Below are 19,693 nucleotides of genomic sequence, written 5' to 3' on the forward strand. Positions count from 1 at the left end.
TGTAAAAGTGAGGTACAGAGGGTATTGAGAATATTTCTTTCTGAACAGTGTCACCCCTTCCCTAATTTTCTTCCCAATCCTCCTTCCCCCAAGCTGTATTTGTTTTGTTTATTTCCAACATAGTGTCTAATGTGTATGCTGAATTTGTTCACCCTGTGTCCCACATTCCTGTGTTTCTTTTTCCTTTCTTTCCCTGCCCTTCCCCTCTCTCTTCTCTTCCTTTCTCTTCCCTCTCACTTGCCATCTTTTCTTCGGTATATGTGGTATCATTTGATCCCTTTAATTCTACTCTGCCTGGTTATTTTCATTCTGACTTGTCCCATGGAAGAAAATCCCATGTGAAGTCTCAACTTCCACTTCCTCTGCGACTCTCCTCATTGTAATTTCCATCAAGGTGCTAGAATGATAAGAGAACTGGCCATAATGCCATGAAGAATACATGCCACAAACACTTGAAATTGGGTTTTTAACCCCAACTCATTCTATATAAGAAACAGTGAGAATCACTGCTCCTTCTCCTGTAGCCCCTAGAGGCACCCCTCTACGCAGACCCTGGGGGAGGCAAGAAGGTCTTGGACAGGAGCTTGCTTCATGGGTGCTCCCAGCTACAACACCCCACATGCCCAATGTTTACTTTCTCCTTCGGATGCCAGCAAGAGGGATTCTCTTGAAGGCCCCAGCATGGTGGGGCGCTGGGAAGGGTATCTGCTCTCTGTTGCACTTGCCTTTCTGAGTGTGTAGGGATTTCCAGGGTGAACTGGTCCCCCTGCCTGGCCATCTCCATTACAGGTTGTCTAACCATTGGCATGTGGCCGTTTTGTGTTGAGTATTGATAAGTTTCTTCTGCATGCACCCAGAGGCCACAGCATAAGTATTTCCAGACGGAGCAGATTCTCCCAGAGGAAGGAAGTATCTTGAAAAAGATTTTAATACTCAGACCAGTCTGCCCCCCTGTTGGGGACTGACTGTGGGGTCAGTGACCTTGGACCCGCACAATTGAGTACACAAGGAAGTAAGCTCTTATCATGATTTTGGGCTGTGTCAATAGCTTCTCATTTAACCTGTTTGGGACTTGATAGCTTCTCATTCAACCTATTTCAGACTTGATACTGTTTGTACGAATGTAGCCCCTGGCAGTTCCCTAGTTTAAAGAAGTGTATTTAAGATTGAGAACTGGAAATAAACGGGGCTACGGTCTTGGGCTACAGGCTTCTTAAGCTGTGGCTCCTGATTTGGGCTGTAGCCCTCCTGAACCCCATCTGTTTGTCTCTCTTCTAATTTTTCCTAGTCCTTGCCCCCTATTTCAGGAATCCCAATCTGCAAACCCTGGTTTGCTGCCGGTTGGCCCCAGCATCTGGCGCCCGAACAGGGACCCTGAAAATCTGGGACGAAGGTGAAGGACCCCCCCCTCCCTGTGGTGAGTAACACATCGTAGGACTATTAAGAGAGGATCTTAAGAGAGTGTATAGTCAGGAGTAAAAATTATGGGTCAAGTTAATAGCCATAGGTTATTTCTACGGATCTTAACAGGCCTACTTGAAGCCCACGGAACGTGGGTGGAAAAAGGGGTGCTTCAGAGCTTCCTACAGTTTGTCGAGGAGGCATGCCCGAGGTTTATAGAGGAGGAATTCCAAAAAACCTGGCAGCGGATAGGAAAAAGAATTTAAGAATATTATAATGTATATGGCCCCGAAAAGACCCCAGTAGAGGCTATTGATGTATGGAATTTAGTAAGTAAATGCATAGATCCTCAACATGAGAATGCTGAACTTAATCTTGAATTAAGGGAACTTTATGAATTAAAGGACCCTTCTGAAAACCCTGAGGCTGAGCCATATGCCGCAGCCCAAGAGAGTCTAAGTGAGATCTTGAAAAGGGAACAACAACCAGTAGATATTGAGTATCAGAATTCAGGTTTGAATATCAAGGAGGAAAGTTATGATGAGTCAATGGAGGGCTGGATGGCTACGATAGAGAAGAAGTTAGAAGAAATGCTACATTTTCTATCGAAAATGGGGATGGAGCAGAGAGCCCCCCCAGAAGTAGGAAAGAAAGATGACCCTCAGGCCACTATGGTGTCTAATCTGGCAGCAGAGTGCTAATTGAGGCAGAGTTGCTTTGGAGCTCAAAGTGGCAGAGTGCTAGCCTTGAGCTGGAGAGCTGAGGGACAGTACCCAGACCCCGAGTTCAAGTCCAGCAACCAAGCAAGTGAAATGCCCATGGGATGTTTATCCCTGTGTGGAGAGACACTACTGGGACAATGAAGTATCCAGATGCAGAAAGCCTCTGCGTGGATGGCAGAGATGGTGTCAGATCCTAGAGTCACTCGTGCTTGGCCATTCAATATTAATCAGAGCCGGGAGGTCATAGAATAGTTTGTAAGCATGCCTTACTAATGCCCATGCCTTTCATAACTGGGCAGGAACTTGTCAATCATCTGTGATAGTGGTAGTTTAAAGTTCTAACTGAGTAAAGTTTGATTTGACTCCAGCCACAAATTCAGGAAAGTTTGTGGATCTGACAACTAAAGCATTGTTTAAGGTTGCAGAAATTTAGTTCCCCAGACAATCAAGAAAAAGCCTTTGCAAATGGGTGCTATGTAAGCTATACTATTGTAGCCAAAGATGGTTTGTGCAGTTGTTAAATGTCAAATATGATCTCTATTTTGGAGTAAATTATTGTTCCTAATATCTAATCCTTGCAACCCCTTGATAAAACAGGCTAGGCTTCTTAAGGTCCCTGGTCAAGCACAGAGACAACACCCCTGAGTCAGCTTGAAGAAGTCACAGAAGTTGAATCTCCGCCCATCAATCCCCGTTAGACCAAGGGACCAAAGTCATTTTTGGAAAATGTGACAGGATAAATTAGGGGTATAGAAAAGAGTAAAAAATTGCACTTGTGTTTCTTTTAAAATAAAGATGGGGGAGATGTTGGGGACTGACTGTGGGGTCAGTGACCTTGGACCCGCACAATTGAGTACACAAGGAAGTAAGCTCTTATCATGATTTTGGGCTGTGTCAATAGCTTCTCATTTAACCTGTTTGGGACTTGATAGCTTCTCATTCAACCTATTTCAGACTTGATACTGTTTGTACGAATGTAGCCCCTGGCAGTTCCCTAGTTTAAAGAAGTGTATTTAAGATTGAGAACTGGAAATAAACGGGGCTACGGTCTTGGGCTACAGGCTTCTTAAGCTGTGGCTCCTGATTTGGGCTGCAGCCCTCCTGAACCCCATCTGTTTGTCTCTCTTCTAATTTTTCCTAGTCCTTGCCCCCTATTTCAGGAATCCCAATCTGCAAACCCTGGTTTGCTGCCGGTTGGCCCCGGCACCCCCCTCCTTTTTATTTGGTCTTTTTACCTTCCCCCCCATCCGGTTCTGTGGATTTTTTATTTTTTGTTTTGTTTTGTTTGTTGTCTAACATTCTCAAGGAAGAACACATGAACTAAAACTTCAAGCATAGGAAATCATTCTGAGAGGAGGCAATAAGTGTCCTTCAATGATGTCCCCTAGAGCACCTGCCATGGGCATGGGAAGTGAGGGGTTGGTGTGGCTCAGGGCGGGGAGAGGACCTCTGTGGGAAGAGAAACACCGACCCTCTTAAAGAAATCCAACCCTACATTCATCAGGAGATAGAGGTTTTCGGGCCTTCACTTGATTATTATTTTCCCTTAAGTTACACTTGTTGAATTTGATAGCTTAATAGGATTCCACTGTGAAGCCTGAAACTGTGTGTGTGTGTGTGTGTGTGTGTGTGTGTGTGTGTGTGTACTGATCTTTGTACTGAATACTGTCCCTCAGCTTTTGTGCTCAAGACTAGCACTCTACCACCTGAGCTACAACTCTATTTCCAGCTTTCTTGGTGATTAATTGCAAATGAGGGACTCATGGGCTTTGCTGCCTAAAAGTGGCTTCAAAGTGTGATTCTCATATCTTAGCACCCTGTGTTGCTAGGATTACAAGCATGAGCTGCCACCACCTCACAAGCCTGAAAATTATAAATCACGTATCTTCAGAATTCATATTGTCGGAACAGAATGCAAGGTCTCTCCTGAGTAAGAAACATGGTTTCTCTAAGATACTTACTGGATTTTTCTAATTTGTATTTGGCAAGAACCTGGAGAGCTAAAGAGTGAACATTTGGATTATAGAGATTGATTTTTATAATCTTTCAAACCTAAGCAAATACAATCATATATACTCCAGATGAAAATTTTCAGGTCCATATCTGAGCAATACCTTCAAAGTAAAAAAAAAAATAGTAACAGACTTACTGAAAATCACCTCTAATCTAGCTCAAAACACAATGGAAGTTGGCAATCATTTTTACTGTATGTGTACAGCTGAGGAAACAGGGTGCTACCAAAAGAATGTTTGATGCACAATGACCTGCAAACAATGCAATATCTAGCTATAGACTGTTATGGTTTGAATGTCTTCCCAAAATTCATTTATGCCAAGATGAAGTTCTATTGGAACCACAGAAAAGAGAGTTCAGGAGTTACTGCTATCAAATCACTTCATTATGGAGAATCTTGGAAACTAGACGTTGTATGGAGGCTGGAGGAATCTGTGGACACTGTTGATAAAGAGGATTAAAATTGGAGCTCATGAGGCCCAGAGTTTGGTCTAGTGGTAGAGTGCTCTCCTAGCATGCACGAAGACCTGTGTTCAATTCCAGGGTACCACATACGTAGAAAAAAGCTGGAAAGGGTGCTGTGGTTCAAGTGGTAGAGCTCTAGTCTTGAGAAAGCCCAAGGAGAGTGTTCAAGCCCCAGGACTGGCAAAAAATGGTACTCATGACAGCTCAGTAAAGCAGACAAAAAAATACTGGTAGAAATTAAACAATCATAACGAGAATGACTGTAGAAATATGGACACTCAGTAGTTTTGATGAGATCTCAGAGGGCAATAGGAACACAGTAGTGGGACCTCATGCAAAGGCTACTCTTGTGACTCATTTCTAAAGAGCTTGCTAAAATGGGTCTATGATCTGGAACCCTGGAAACTAAAACTCTGAATGTCATTCTAGAATATCAGTGGAAAACATAGTTAAGTAGCAAACATTTCTTTGCTCACTTGAAGTTAGAATGAAACAAAAAGAGAATATATTCTTTGAATGAAGAATTCAAAATGCAATGCTAGAAAGATTTGGGAGATTACAGCCTAGTAATACACTGTGTAAAACCATAGTTTTGCAAGATATGGTCAAGAAAACTGGTAGAATAATAGAATGACAATAGCAGAAAAGAAATCTCCGCATGTTCAAACTTTCTGTTATCTGTATGATATCTTTATTTTGGTGATTATTCTTGGACCTCTAAGAATTTCCACTGGCTCTCTAATATAATTTTTTTATTGACGATCCCAATGGTGATGTGCATATGTTGTATTTTCTTCATTTACTGTACTTAATCCTCTTGCTCCAGTAAGAAATTCATTTATTCCTTTTAACTATATATAGTGGAGGCTATAGATTTTTCTCCACATTTGCTAATGCTACCTATCTACAAGCTTAATACTAATTCTTTCTTTCTAGTCAGACGATTCTATTTCTTAGTTCCTATAGTCCAATTGGGTCACCTCAGACTTACAGATTTATATTAAATAGAATACGACAATTAGAAATCCTTGTCATGTAGCAGATCTTACCAGCAGAGCTTCAATTTTCCATCAGTGAGTATTAATTGTGCGGGTCTTATAAATGACTTGAATAGCATGTAGGCACACAAACACATTCTTTTCACAAACTCATGGAATTTTCTCTAAAACAGGTGAACTTTTAGGATATGAAGCAATAATTAGCAAATGTCAGAAAATTGAAATTATTCCCTATATTGTGTCTCATAGGAAGGAAAATGCAAACACCCTCCAAATCTTCTAAAAATGAAAACAAACCTAGCAGGAACTTTGGGAAAGTGAAAAGGCAGTTCTAAGAGAAATATTCGAGCAGTGAACCATACTGAATGAAGATGTGCAATGAAACTTACAAGAAACTCGAATATTAGCAGGTAGTGACAATCTGATTAGAGCTCAATATATATACATATATATATATTTGTGAGAAGAATTACAAATCCATTTGAAAAATTAAAAACACGTAAGTGTATTTAAGCAGAAGTGTTGGATAAGGAACCACGTTCTCTGTAAAAACTATCCATTCCATTGGGAGAAGGAAGGAGAATGGAGAAGTTACAGGTAGGATGAATAAGTGAAAATTCCATATGTACGGGTATGAAAATGGACAGTGAAATGTTGACATTGTTTGGGAAAGGAGGAGAAGAGATAAAGGAGAGTGATAGAGAGGGTGGGCCTAAATGTATATTGTATACATACATGACATGGCAAAAAGAATCGCCTTGGCACAAAGCATTGATATCAATAAAGTCATTTTTAAACTTAAAGTGTAAGGAAAAAGGGATGTATTAAAGTTTCATGGTGTTATTCATTGAATCTACTTATTGTCTGTTTCTTTGCATATTTTTGCATGATGACAACATATATATTGATCTGTAGATAGATACTGAAGTACATGTACATATATAGGTACTTGTAATCGCCACATTTTTTGTGATTCCTTAACTCTTTAATCTTTTCTCCTGTGACAATTTTTGACTTAAAAATATAATTTTTTCAGATGTAAATATGCATCTCTCTAAGCAGCTGATATTTGAATACAGATAAAGAAAAGTGAAGCTTGGATTTCTCTTAACACAAACCAAAGAATTACAGAATCTGGACAGTATCATGAAATAATTTCTTAACAACTTCAGAGGAAATACAGTTCTTATGAAATCATGATAACATTGAGTCTCCAAAACTCTCATGAAACTCATTTAGACACTAACTCCAGTGGCCTTATGAAGGAAAATACAGAAAAATAACAGGGAAATTAAATGGACCAATTAAGAATTTGTGCTGCAAAGCCAGGTCAAAGGGAGAGGGGACTCATTGAGGCAGACAAACAGTGGGAGGTTTTAGGAGACATCACAGGTTCAGATATATGTAACATTCTATCACATAGGTAATATCTGGAAGATAACTAGCTTTTGTGATGTGACCTACACAACTCCCTTAAATACAGTGTTCTAAAATTGTCTGCATTCAAAATAATTAACACCTGATCTAGGAAATTACTTCCTATATTATTGTTCATTCAGCAGTGTCTTCATTACGTTTTTGTAGGAAACAGATTTTCAGAAACAGATAAAGCAATGTAATATGAACTTTATCTGAATAATTAACTTCCTGAGAGGCAGATGAGTAGTGACGTCAGAATTCCTTAGAGAATTAAATGAACTTGAAGTACATACTAGGAGGTGAACTAATTGTACCAGAGGCCGGCCATTTAGCCTAGTCGTAGAGTGCTTGCCTAGCATGCGTGAAGATCTGGGTTCGATTCTTTGGTACCACATACATAGAAAAAGAGGAAAGTGGTGCTGAGGCTCAAGTGGTAGAGGGCTAGCCTTGAGAAAGTCCAAGGATAGTGCTCAGGTCCTGAGCTCAAGCCCAGGACTGGCAATAATAGTAATAATAATAATAATACTCCTTTGTTCTAACACTTGATATAGCTAATCACTCTTGCTGGTTAACTATTTTTTTTCCAGTCCTGAGGCTTGAACTCAGGGCCTGAGCTGTTTTTGGGCTTTCTCAAGGCTAGAGCTCTGATATTTGAGCCACAGCACCATTTCCAGTTTTTTTTATGTATGTGATATTGAGGAATCGAACCCGGGTCTTCGTGCATGCTAGGCAAGCACTCTGCCACTAGGCAAAACTCCCCGCTGGTACACTATTTTATCACATGGGACCAGGGGCTTCATGATTGGCCTGCTATTCTTGGCTCTCAATGGTGTGGACTTTCTCCAGACCTGGGACCTTTATGCCTGGATGGCTCTCCATGAAACAGTACTTTGTCCTACATCCATTGCAAAAGAAGCACCTTTCCTTGAGATAATTATTTACCTTATGAAATATATTTTGTACTCTATGAAATCATTTTCCCAAAATAAATCTTTCTTGTAAAACTTACTTGTTTGGTAATATAGAACATGGAGAACAAGCAGGCAAGACCAATGGGGGAATGTAGTTCTTTCTTTCCTTAAAGTTGTACCTGAGAAGAGAATGTGGGCCTAAACAAAAAAACAAACAAACAAACAAACAACAAAACCCAAACAAACAGTTTTTATGTGCTTTTAATGAAGCTATGGGTTAATCTAGTGTTTGCTCTGGGTTCCTGGCTGCCAAGTTTCTCACTCTTCTTTTACCTGATCTCTACCTGAGAGTGGGGGTAAGAAATTAAGTTTATTCATATTGCACAGTTACTGGAGCATAGTAGCTAGGTTACACACATAGAAGAAGAGGAAGCTGAGACAAAGTTTGGTTGAGATGATGGAGTCACAATGGGATTGACTATTAGCTACTTGCCAAGTTTGGTAGACTGAAAGGCTGCTGTTGAGGAACTAAATCTAGAACTTAATCCAGTAAGAGACAGCCAAAGAAGGGAATTTTTGTGTTTCTGTCATGCAAGGGCTCAAGTAGGTAAAAACAAAAACAGTGTTCATGGGAGAGTTGCCACAAGCAAGCCACAAACATGTTGTCCTAGAGGGAAAAGAAGATCATTTTATCTGACACGTAAGTCATTCAAGATTTTTTTTATATTTTTTATTGTAATTAATAGAAGGGTTACATTATATTCATCAGATAGAAGGTGCATTACTTCACAAACAGTGATACCCTTTCTCATGTCTTGGTCCCCATTTCCTTCCCCCCCCACCCCTCATCTTGTTTTCCCCCCTTCCCTATCCAATTTCAAAAAACCAAATAAGCATATACACAATATTTCAGATAACAAGGTAAAATACTGTAACAATATAAGATAACCAAGGGACAGCAAAAAAGATGAGAGATAACATAATACATTAAGGACAACAATCACTCATTATATGGCTTTTGTTCTATATTCTGGAGGTCCTTTGATTTAGCATCATACTTTATGGCCTTATGTATCTAGGTTTTGTTCTATTGTAAATCTCTGCTAGGAGAGCCCAAGGTTTCTACTGATTATGACAAATGAGGGAAACCATTGAGCCTATGTTCCTTTGGTCACTCAAGATTTTTAAAGAAGCTCAAATAGCACAGATACACACACACACACACACACACACACACACACACACAACTCAGGATATTGTATATAATGTCTAGATCTTGGAAATGCATAGTTTCTTCTCTTTTTTTGCCAGTCCTGGGGCTTAAACTCAGGGCCTGAACACTGTCCTTGGGGTTTCCTCTACCGCTTGAGCCACAGCACCACTTATAGCTTTTTTCTATGTGGTACCGAGGAATCAAACCCAGGTCTTTGTACATGCTAGACAAGCACTCTACCACTAGGCCAAACTCCTGGCCCCAATGTCTAGCTTCTTTGCCATTTGTTTTCTTTTTTTTTCTTTTTTTGCCAGTCCTGGGCTTGAGCTCAGGGCTTGAGCACTGTCCTTGGACTTTCTCAAGGCTAGAGCTCTACCACTTGAGCCTCAGCACCACTTCTGGCTTTTTTCTATGTATGTGGTACCAAGGAATCAAACCCGGGTCTTCGTGCATGGTAGGCAAGCACTTTAACCACTAGGCCAAACTCCCTGCTCCGCCATTTGTTTTCTTATTTTTTGTAAGCTACTAAATTGTTTTCAACATGTTGGTATTCATGGTTTGAAAATCACTGAATTCTATTCTCAGATCTAGTCCTTTAGCTACTGAGATTGATAAATCTGATGAAATTCTCAGTATCAAAACAAATTTCTGTAGTCACTGCTGTGGAAACTTGTATTTGGTTAAGGTGTTAGAATTCTCAAAGCAGATTTCACTTTTCTCTTGTATTCTTTTCCCAAATACTATACCAGTTCTTAATTTTAGAATTTCAATTTCTCCTTACTTTACTGTTCTCATTTGCATAGGTCACTTCCAATAGTACAATAGAAATAGGGGCCTTTATATGTAAAACAATCAATGCACACATATAGATTCTTAACATATATCTATATCACCATTCATTCATCACAGACCATTAAATTTTGTTGCCCCATATCATCCAATAATGCATTCTAAGTATGTCTATATATGGTGGTTTTTGTGCCTTTTTTACTCAAATACAAATCAACTAGTAAGTACAAAGTTAACTAATAAGGCAGGCATTTTGCTAGTAATAAATTTCTCATTTTCACAAGTTCATAGTATATTTATATTACTGTAACAAAATTTTTAGTGTTTGTATCTTTGTTTGATATAGGTATGAGCATTCTTATTGTGAGATAAAGCTTATTTTTAAAAATTTTATTGTTGGGGTGATGTATAGAGGGGTTACAGTTACATTCATCGGATAGTGGATATACTATTACTTCTTGAACATTGATACCCCTTCCCACATTTTTTTCCACTTTCCCTCCTCCCACCCTCCCAATCATCTTGTTTTTCCTCTTCCCTTCCATATTTTTAAAAGAACAAATAAACTTATATACAATATACCAGGTATCAAAGGCAGATACAGTAGCAACAGGAGATAAACCATGAGGGGAAAAAAACAGAAAAGAAATAACTTCACATTGTACCTTAAAAACAACAACCACAATGATAAACCTCTTGTTTTCATATCCTAGAGTTCACTTCACTTAGCCTCATCCTATATGGCCATATGCTAATAGTTTTTGAACTATTATGATCCTCTACTAGGAAAATCCTAGATATATATTAATTATAAATGAGAGAAACAAAAGAGTCTAAATTTCTTTGGGTCTGGCTTATTTCCCTTAATTTGACTTTTTCTAAGTCTTTCCTTATAAATGGGATGATGTCATTCTTTCTGATGGCTGCCTAGAATTCCATTGTGTATGTATACCACATCTTCTTGATCTATTCATAGAGTAAGCTCCACCTTTGGCCTCTGAGTACTAATACAGATTATTTTCCTTAAAGCAAAAAATAGAAGGCCTCCATGTCCAAACTCCACCTGAGACAAGAAATCTCTGGGTCTATCTACCAGTATCTCAAAACAATGAGCAGTGAAGAATCTCAGATCCAAGTCATGAGCACTTGGCCAAATCACAGAGCTTCTATCTCCAAGTTGGATGTATGCTCTTTTCTGAATTTGGAGTTTGGCTATTCTGATCCTCTGCCTGTAATCTTTGCTGCCACTGACAATAGCTACAGTTAGCAAAACGTGATTATCTTAGATGTATGCTTTCTTAAGTGTGAGGAATAGAGACAATACCTTGGTAAAGTGCAGAACATGGTAGGATAAAGATAGTAGAAGTCTTTATCATTGTTTTCCACTACCAGTATGTCTGGGAAATGTAAAGTTTCTGTGTTGGTAAGAATCAGAAAACAATATAATAGCCCTTGCCACTCAACTCCTTTCAACTTTAATTAGAAAATGGGATCAAGAAGATACTTAAATTGATACAATGTGCATTGTCAAATCAGGTTTCTTCTCAGACTAAACCTCCAGGCCCCACTTAAATTTACAAACCATATTTTAAAGGCATCTGAGAATTGTGGTTACAGAAGCACAGAGTGAAGTAAAATGTCAGATATGCAACTCCATTTATAAATGAATTGAGTACTGATCTCTTTTTTCTCCTGAAACAGTCTGTGGCTTGCATGGAAATTGAAGACAGAATAACCCCAAGTTTTCTTAAACTACACAGTGCTATTCATGCATTAGACATTTGGCACCTCAATTCACCATTCTTTTTCTCCATCTGGTTTGCTGCATGCTAAAGCTTAAGATGATGGTGAGCTACCCAGAAACTTCTAAAAATCAGATTTTTATGACACTTCATTATAATTTAAACAGAATGAAGAAGAAAAGGAGGCTTCTTACATGAAACATGCAGTTTCTCCAGTAAGACACTTGCTTGGTTTTCCACTTGTGTCTGGCAAGAAGCTGTGAATCTTTGGAAAGTATGGCCTAATCCTCATATCCTTCAGAGCCCAAGATATAGAGTCATGAATTGAAGACCTGGTGGTAGAGTGCTAGCTGAGTAAACAAGCTTAATTAATGTGACACCTTGACTTCAAACCCTAAGGGGTATGTGGGAGGGGGGTAGAGTGGGGAGAGATGAAAGAAGAGGAGAATGAAAGGAGATGAAGAGGAGATGAAAGGAGAGGAGGAAGAGATGGTAGAAGAAGAAAAAGAACAACAGAGAGACAGACATGCCTGTAATCCTAACTACTAAGGAGGAAAGTCTGTGATATTCTTATCTCTAATAAACTACTCAGAAAAAACTGGAAGTGGTGCTGTGTGGCATAGCACTAGCCTTGAGCAAAAGGAGCTCAGGCACAGCACTCAAGCTCTGAGCTCAAATGCCACCAAAAAGGTGGTGAAGGTGGAGATTGAGAAGAAGAGGAAGAGTCAGAAACAGACATAAACTATAACTGTGACTGTCAAAACAATCAACAGAATAACATGAAAACTTGAACAGACTTAATACAATTTAAAATTGGGGGCAGGGAAGATGCACAAATTTAAAGGAATATAGAATAGCCAGGCACTGGTGTATCCTGCCTGCAATCCTAACTATTCAGGAGGCTGAGATCTAAGGATCACGGTTTACAGCCAGCCCAGTAGGGAACTCATTGAGCCTCTTTATCTCCAAGTAACCACTAAAAAAAAAAGCTAGGAGTGGAGATGTAAGTCTAGTAGTAGAGCACTAGCATTGAGCAAAAAGTGCTCAGGAACAAGACTAGGCTTTGAGTTCAAGCCCCAGACTGATGCGCAAATACATAGACACACACACACACACACACACACACACACACACACACACACAATGAATATATAATATATTCTGTGAATTAGTAATGTTCTACTTCATATTTTAGAAATTAAATATTAAAATATAAAAATTTTATGGTTTTAATTTTCAATTAGACAGATCAGGCTACAGAATTATTTAAGTAGAAGATCAGCTCATGGAAAAGTCTCCCCATTGAAGTACAGAGGGAATGAAAACATAAAGACAAGACGGTGTAACAGGTATGTGAAATAATGCTAAATTCTAACATTCAGAATATTGAAATACCAGTGCAAAAGGGGAGAATTTGGGCATATAATTTCCTTGAAAGTTGTGACTATATTCTTCCCTTTTAGATGGCCTTTGCTACATTCCGTAAGTTTTAGAACGTTCTATTTTTCATTTTTATTTAGCTTATGATATTCTAGAAATTTCCCTGCTTTTCCTCACCTTGCCCTTTTCTTTTTCAGATGGGTACTGTGTACCATCCATGCAGTTGTGATTTCTTCACCTTTTTCCCATGACAAATGTCTAATGTTACCATATGGGCCAAAAGAGATATTTGATATAGTTATGACACATTACTCGAGTAACATGTCATCAGTCCTAAAAAACTCTTTTGCATATGCTATACAGAAAAATATGCTCCTGGGCCATTTAGTGTCACTGGCATATTCTACATATGTCCATTACGTTCACTTATTCCATGTTGTTGGTAAACTCTGCTTGTAAACTTCAAACTTTGGCAAATTTAACTTTCTCTCTAAATATGACAGGACTATGGAAAAAAATGTAACAACTTCCTATTTTTGTATTTATTTCTATTTCTCATTTTAAAGTTTAGATTACATATTTATTTGGTTTTCTATCTGGAGTAGTTATCATTGTTACATAGTTTTTGAGGGATTGACTATTTTAACATCATATAATAAGCTTCTTCATTGAATAGAAGTAATTGTCTCCTTAAAAGTGGGAATTGTTATACTTACCTGGCAGGGGAGATAACATGATCAGGAAGGTGGTTTACCCAGGGCAAGGCTTATCCATTGCACTCCGGATATGTTGACCTCTGAGATTTCCCGAAATGCGGGAAACTCGACTGCATAATTTGTGGTAGTGGGAGACTGCATTTGCTCTCTTCCATGAGGAAAAAACAAGTGGGAATTTTTTTGCTGGTTCTGAGTCTTGAACCCACTGCCTGGGCACTGTCCCTGAGCTTCTTTTGCTCAAGGCTAGCAGTCTACTACTTAAGCCATAGTGCCACTTCTGGCTTTTACTGTTTATATGGTACTAGGAGAACTCAAACTAGGGCTTCATATATGCGAGGAGAGCACTCTATCACTAAGCCACAGTCCCAGGCCCAACGTGGGAAATTTTGTACAGAAGGAGTTGCTGATCAAAAGTTTACTGCCTAAAGTCAGGCTACTTACCAGAAGCTAGAAGAGAGAGGTAGAATAAATCATTCCTTTTATTTACAGAAAAAGTAGGCTGTGGCACTGATCTTCTACCTGCAAAAACTTTATGAAAGCACTCATTTTGAGGTTACCTTAATAGTGGCCTCAGCAAATGGATTCAGACATCAAAGTACCAGATCAAAGATGCATTGTGGCAGGGTGCAGTGGCTCATGCCTGTAATCCTAGCTCCTCAGAAGGCTGAGATCTGAGGATTGTGGTTCAAAGCCAGACCAGGCACTAAAGAATGTGAGACAATTATCCCTAATTAATCACTAGAAAACAGGAAGTGGCATTGTGGCTCAAGTGGTAGGGTGGTATCCTTGAGCTGAAGAGCTCAGGGACATTGCCCAGGCCCAGAGTTCAAGCCCCATGACTGACCCCTCCCCCCCAAAAATGCATTGTGCTGTTAAACTGGTTTGTTGAATTGAAACTCCTTTGTATAACTCCTTAAAGATAATAAAAGAAAATTAAAAATTTAAACTAATTAAAAATGAAAGAATTCAACAGGAGAAAAAAAAACATGTTTCCATTTCCTAGAGTTTGTTTCAATAAATAGTACTTTAAATGCTCTGTATTTTTCTTTTGTGCTAGAGAAACAATTGATGCTAAAGGATCAGAGAGAAGACATTTTCTGTTGAGGAACTGCACATTGTAAAATCCCAAAATAAGCCAGGCATCAGTGGCTCATGCCTGTAATCCTAGCTACTCAGGAGGCTGAGATCTCAGGATTATGGTTCAAAGCCAACCTGGGCACAAAATCTGTGAAACTTACCTCCAATAACCACCCATAAACCAGAAGTGGTGCTGTGGCTCAAAGTGGTAAAGCACTAGCCTTGAGTTGAAGAGCTTAGTAACAGTGCCCCGGCCCAGAGTTCAAGCCCCTTGACCTGCCAAAAAAATTCCCCAAAACCACATAAGGAATATGAATGGGATATGGTCTTGTCATTCTTACCAATCACTCCTAAACAAAAGTGAGTTAGTGATGTATTACTTGAAAGTGTAAGAAATCTGTGTAGAAAATAAACACTTAAAACTCAATATTGCCTCATCAAAAATAGGACCTATGATCACTTCTTCAAGAAGAATTTTTCTGAGCTAGGAGTTTAGCCTAGTTGTAGAGTGCTTGCCTAGCATGCGCAGAACTGGGGTTCGATCCCTCGCTACCACATACATAGAAAAAAAAAGCCAGAAATGATGCTATGGCACAAGAGGTAGAGCTCTAGCCTTGAGAAAGCCCAAGGACATTGCCCGGGCTCTGAGTTCAAGGCCCAGGACTGGCAAAAAAATTTTTTTTAATTTAAAAAAAAGGAGAGTTTTTCTTTAAACATTTATTTAGTTGGAAGTAATACTGTGGCTCAACTGGTAGAGAGCTAGCCTTAGCCTTGAGCTGAAGAGCTTGGGGGCAGCACCCAGGGCCAGAGTTCAAGCCCCATGACTAACCAAAACAAACATTTATTTATTTATGTATAAGGACCATAAGCATATAAGCCCTCTTCTGATGAACCATACTCTCATCCTTGTTTTGCACAGTTATTTTGGAGATAGGTTTACATCACCTGAAGTTGTTAAAGAAAGGAAGGAAAGAAAAGAAAAGAAACTATCTATTGTAACACTTTCCATGTTATTCAGGATAATAGATATTGAGGAAAACTGCCATACCCTTGCCATTGAGATACAGTCTCACAGGCTTTAGCCCATGCTGGATTAGGGACAAGATCTTCCCAATTTTAGCTCCATGTTATGGGAGGAAAAGGGTTTTGTACAATTCCACACAGGAATTGATTATGAAAGAGCTTGTGAGCTGAGTGTGGCAGCTCACGCCTCTAATCCTCGTTACTCAGGAGGCTGAGATCTGAGGATCACAGTTCAAAGCCAGACCAGGCACTAAAGACCAAGAGACTCTTATCTCCAATTAATGACTAGAAAAGGGGAAGTGGGGCTATGGCTCAAGGGGCAGGGCGGTAGCCTTGAGATGAAGAACTCTGAGACTGGTCGCTGTCCCAGAGTTCAAGCCCCATGACGCACAAAAAAAAAAAAAAAAAAAGAGCCTGTGAATTTTTGGCCTAGGCCTGCCTAAAACTGCAATCCGCCTATTCCCCATCACTAAAATAGCTAGGAATACAAACTCCAGTATCTTTTGCTTTAGATATTTCTTATAGAAAGGTTCGTAGCCAAAAGGCAGAATACTGAATTTATGTGCTCTTCATTTACATTCAGGAATTGTTAACTAATGGCCAATCTCATTCTCTGCAAGCCCACTGTCTGACTGGCACATACAAAACAAAGAGCATGGCTTGGACCATATGTAAATCTACTCTAAATCACATCATGTCCGTTCTCCTCCACCCTGCTCTGCCTACAATTTACTCACCATTATCTGAACACTCTGTTTCTTTCTTATTGTAGTCCGCTGTTCTGAAGGATTGATTCTGACAGAAGGGAGACTTTTATAAACCCATACTGCATAGAACCAAGACAAACAGTATAGAGAGGCCAGCCTCTGCAACTGCCCTCTCCTCCATGACTGCATCATATCCCATAATGGCTGAGTTGCAGAATATGCTACATAGGATTGCTGTCCCGCAGCTCTGGCTTGGCGTGTTTCTCTGCCTTTCCGGATGGCCCCAGATTGGTCAGACTCATTATGAAAGCTCCCTAGAAGTGGTGATACCCACAAAGATAGCTGGCACTAATAGAGGCACAAAAACCCCTGAATGGCTCTCCTATATCCTGCACTTTGGGGGCCAGAGACACATTGTCCACATGAAGGTCAAGAAGATTCTGATTTCCAGAAGCTTCTCTGTGATCACTTACACAAACGAGGGAGCTCTTCTTGAGGAATGGCCTTACGTCCAGAGTGACTGCTATTACCAGGGTTACATAGAAGGAACTGAAACATCCATGGTATCTATTAATGCCTGCTTTGGGGGTTTCCAAGGAACACTACAAGTCAATGATACCCAATATGAAATCAAGCCTAAGAGCCCTTCTAACAGCTTTGAACATCTGGTTTATAAGATGGATGAAGAGGCGGAAAAATCCCACTCCATGAGATGTGCATTAACAGATGAAGAAATAGACAAACATTTAAAGCTTCAAGATAATGAAAACTTCATGGGGAGGCAAAGTGCCTATGAAGGTTGGTTTACCCACAAGGCCTTCCTTGAAATCGCATTGATTGTTGACAATCAACGATACAATTATCGGAAGTCCAATATCACACATGTCTTACATGATGTGTTTATCATTGTCAATATAATAAGTTCCATTTTTAGTTCATTAGATGTTGATGTTCATTTACTTGCAGTTGAGATTTGGACTATTAAAAATCTTGCCCTAGGAGCTAATACAGCTGTTCTCTTAGACAACTTTTGTGACTGGAAGGTAGCTGACTTTGGCCGTCGTATAAAAAGTGATGTTACACATCTTTTAATACACCAGTATTTTGGTATGTATCTTGGTAAAGCATATGTTGGAGGTGTATGTGGTACATGGAGTTGTGGAGTTATTCGTTGTTTGGGTGAGGATATGTTTTTTGTTGCACAAACTACTGCACATGAGATGTGTCACAATTTGGGCATGCCACATGATGGAAGTGACTGTACCTGTGGAGGGAAAGAGTGCATAATGGCTCCACACCATAATCTGTCCTTAAAATTCAGCAACTGCAGTTATGCTACGCTGGTAACTACTTATAGATCTAAAAGCTGTCTGCGCCTTCCAGCAAATGAAGAACAGCTCTTTAGATTTCAGCTCTGTGGTGATGGTGCTGTCGATGATGGAGAAGAGTGTGACTGCGGAACCATACAATTGTGTGAAGAAAACCCGTGCTGCCACACAAACTGCACTCTAACATCTGGAGCTGAATGTGCTCATGGGCTCTGTTGCAAAGATTGTCTTCTCTTGCCTTCAACCACATTGTGCAGAGGACAGGAAACTGATTGTGATCTTCCAGAGTTTTGTAATGGTACATCACCAGAATGTCCTGAAGATGTGTTTATGCTGGATGGATCCTCTTGCATGGGCACTGGCTATTGCTTTGACAATAGATGCAATGACCGAGATGAACAGTGTCAGAACATTTTTGGTGAAAATGCCAGGAATGCAAATAAGACTTGCTATGAACACATAAACATCAGAGGCGACCGTTCTGGAAACTGTGGTATCGAAAGCCATAGATACAAACCCTGTCTGCGTGCAGATATCCTCTGTGGGAGAGTTCTGTGTGACAATGTGCCAGAAATCCCCATTTTTGAAGATCATAGAAATGTCCATTGGTCTCGCTTCAATGACATCAACTGCTGGGGTACTGACTACCATTGGGGAATGTCTATACCTGATCTTGGTGAAATAAGAGACGGGACAGAGTGTGGTGAGGAGCTTATGTGTTTCCAGAGGAAATGTATCCCAAAACCACTTTGGGCAAATGAGTGTTCACCAGCATATTGCAATTTGAATGGAATCTGCAACAATAAAAATCACTGCCATTGCAACTATGGATGGAACCCACCCTTCTGTGACGTGCCAGGAGGCTTTGGAGGTAGTATTGACAGTGGCCCACCACCTGGGACAAAAACTCCTCCCTCCAAAAAAGCAGGCAGAAACTATTACTTAATACCAATTTTTATCTTGTCTTTTTTCATTGTGCTTATCACTTTGTCCATTGTGTATTTGAAGAAGGAGAATATAATATAATGTTAGGAGAGCAAAAATTGGTTTTGAAATACCACCTGAGAGAAGAACAAAAAGTTTCAAAAAGTCACTCATGCAAAACAGAAAACCTCAAGATTGAAAATTCGCCTAAGAAATAAGAGCTCCACATTCAAATACTAACCTAAAAAATAGACCTCCTCTCCTTGTTCAATCTTCAGTAAGGACAGTGAGCCAAATTTTATGATTGCAAAATACAAAATTTCATGTGAATAAGCTTTTAGTATTCTTGCAGTAGGATTGTTACTGCATTTGCCAGAAACCACTGATAGAATGGTCCAGACATCTCTCAGCTCACACCACCAGAAATGTCAATAAAAAGTGAACCCTCACATATTTTGACCATTCATTATTTTAGGCATTATTGCTTCTTTTTTTAATTAAAATTCTTTTCTTTGAGTTTCACAAGCAAGACCTGTGCCGCCAACTCCTGTTTCTTCTCCTTTCCTTCTCTTTCAATCTCTTTTTAGTATGTGTATCTTCACATGGTGTCTTTCAATTCTGTGAAACCCACCTATTTTCACTCTAATTTGTCACAGTAGAGAAGGACTCTCAAATCTCACTTCCACTGTGTCAATCTTACCTGTAATTTCTGTTTATGCAGGTGTGAGAAGAACACCTGGACCACAGAAAGAGTTCATAACAGCCTACCCTCAGTAACAGCTTTCTTCTTGCTAATAGCAGTGGCTTCTAGCTCACACATTAGTACATCTATATCTTCCAGAGAAACGCTACTATCAGCAACCCC

The 19,693-nt window shown here is 39.6% G+C and overlaps 1 protein-coding gene, 1 long non-coding RNA gene and 1 other non-coding gene across 7 annotated transcripts in view; 2 read left to right on the plus strand and 1 right to left on the minus strand.

The window, feature by feature from the left end:
- The window catches only part of LOC150049212 (uncharacterized), a 127,468-nt gene that overhangs the window by 66,928 nt on the left and 40,847 nt on the right, over positions 1-19,693 (minus strand). The window lies entirely within an intron of this gene.
- LOC150049216 (disintegrin and metalloproteinase domain-containing protein 25-like) lies at positions 8,421-19,277 on the plus strand. 4 transcript variants are annotated; one of them, XM_090354010.1, is made up of 4 exons: positions 8,421-8,629; positions 11,633-11,778; positions 12,918-13,022; positions 16,642-19,277. In XM_090354010.1, the coding sequence occupies exon 4, from the start codon at positions 16,756-16,758 to the stop codon at positions 18,928-18,930; it is 2,175 nt and encodes a 724-aa protein (XP_090210136.1). In that variant the 5' UTR covers positions 8,421-8,629; positions 11,633-11,778; positions 12,918-13,022; positions 16,642-16,755; the 3' UTR covers positions 18,931-19,277. The 4 variants fall into 4 exon arrangements, with proteins under 4 accessions (XP_090210136.1, XP_090210137.1, XP_090210134.1 ...); XM_090354011.1 differs by having other exon boundaries at positions 12,922-13,022; XM_090354008.1 differs by lacking the exon at positions 11,633-11,778.
- On the plus strand, positions 13,762-13,923 carry LOC150049217 (U1 spliceosomal RNA). The gene has a single exon (XR_016539062.1). It is a non-coding gene; the product is annotated as a U1 spliceosomal RNA (small nuclear RNA).

Source organism: Megascapheus bottae, chromosome 20, assembly GCF_031878675.1.
Source record: "Megascapheus bottae isolate mThoBot1 chromosome 20, mThoBot2.hap1, whole genome shotgun sequence".
Lineage (NCBI taxonomy): Eukaryota > Metazoa > Chordata > Mammalia > Rodentia > Geomyidae > Megascapheus > Megascapheus bottae.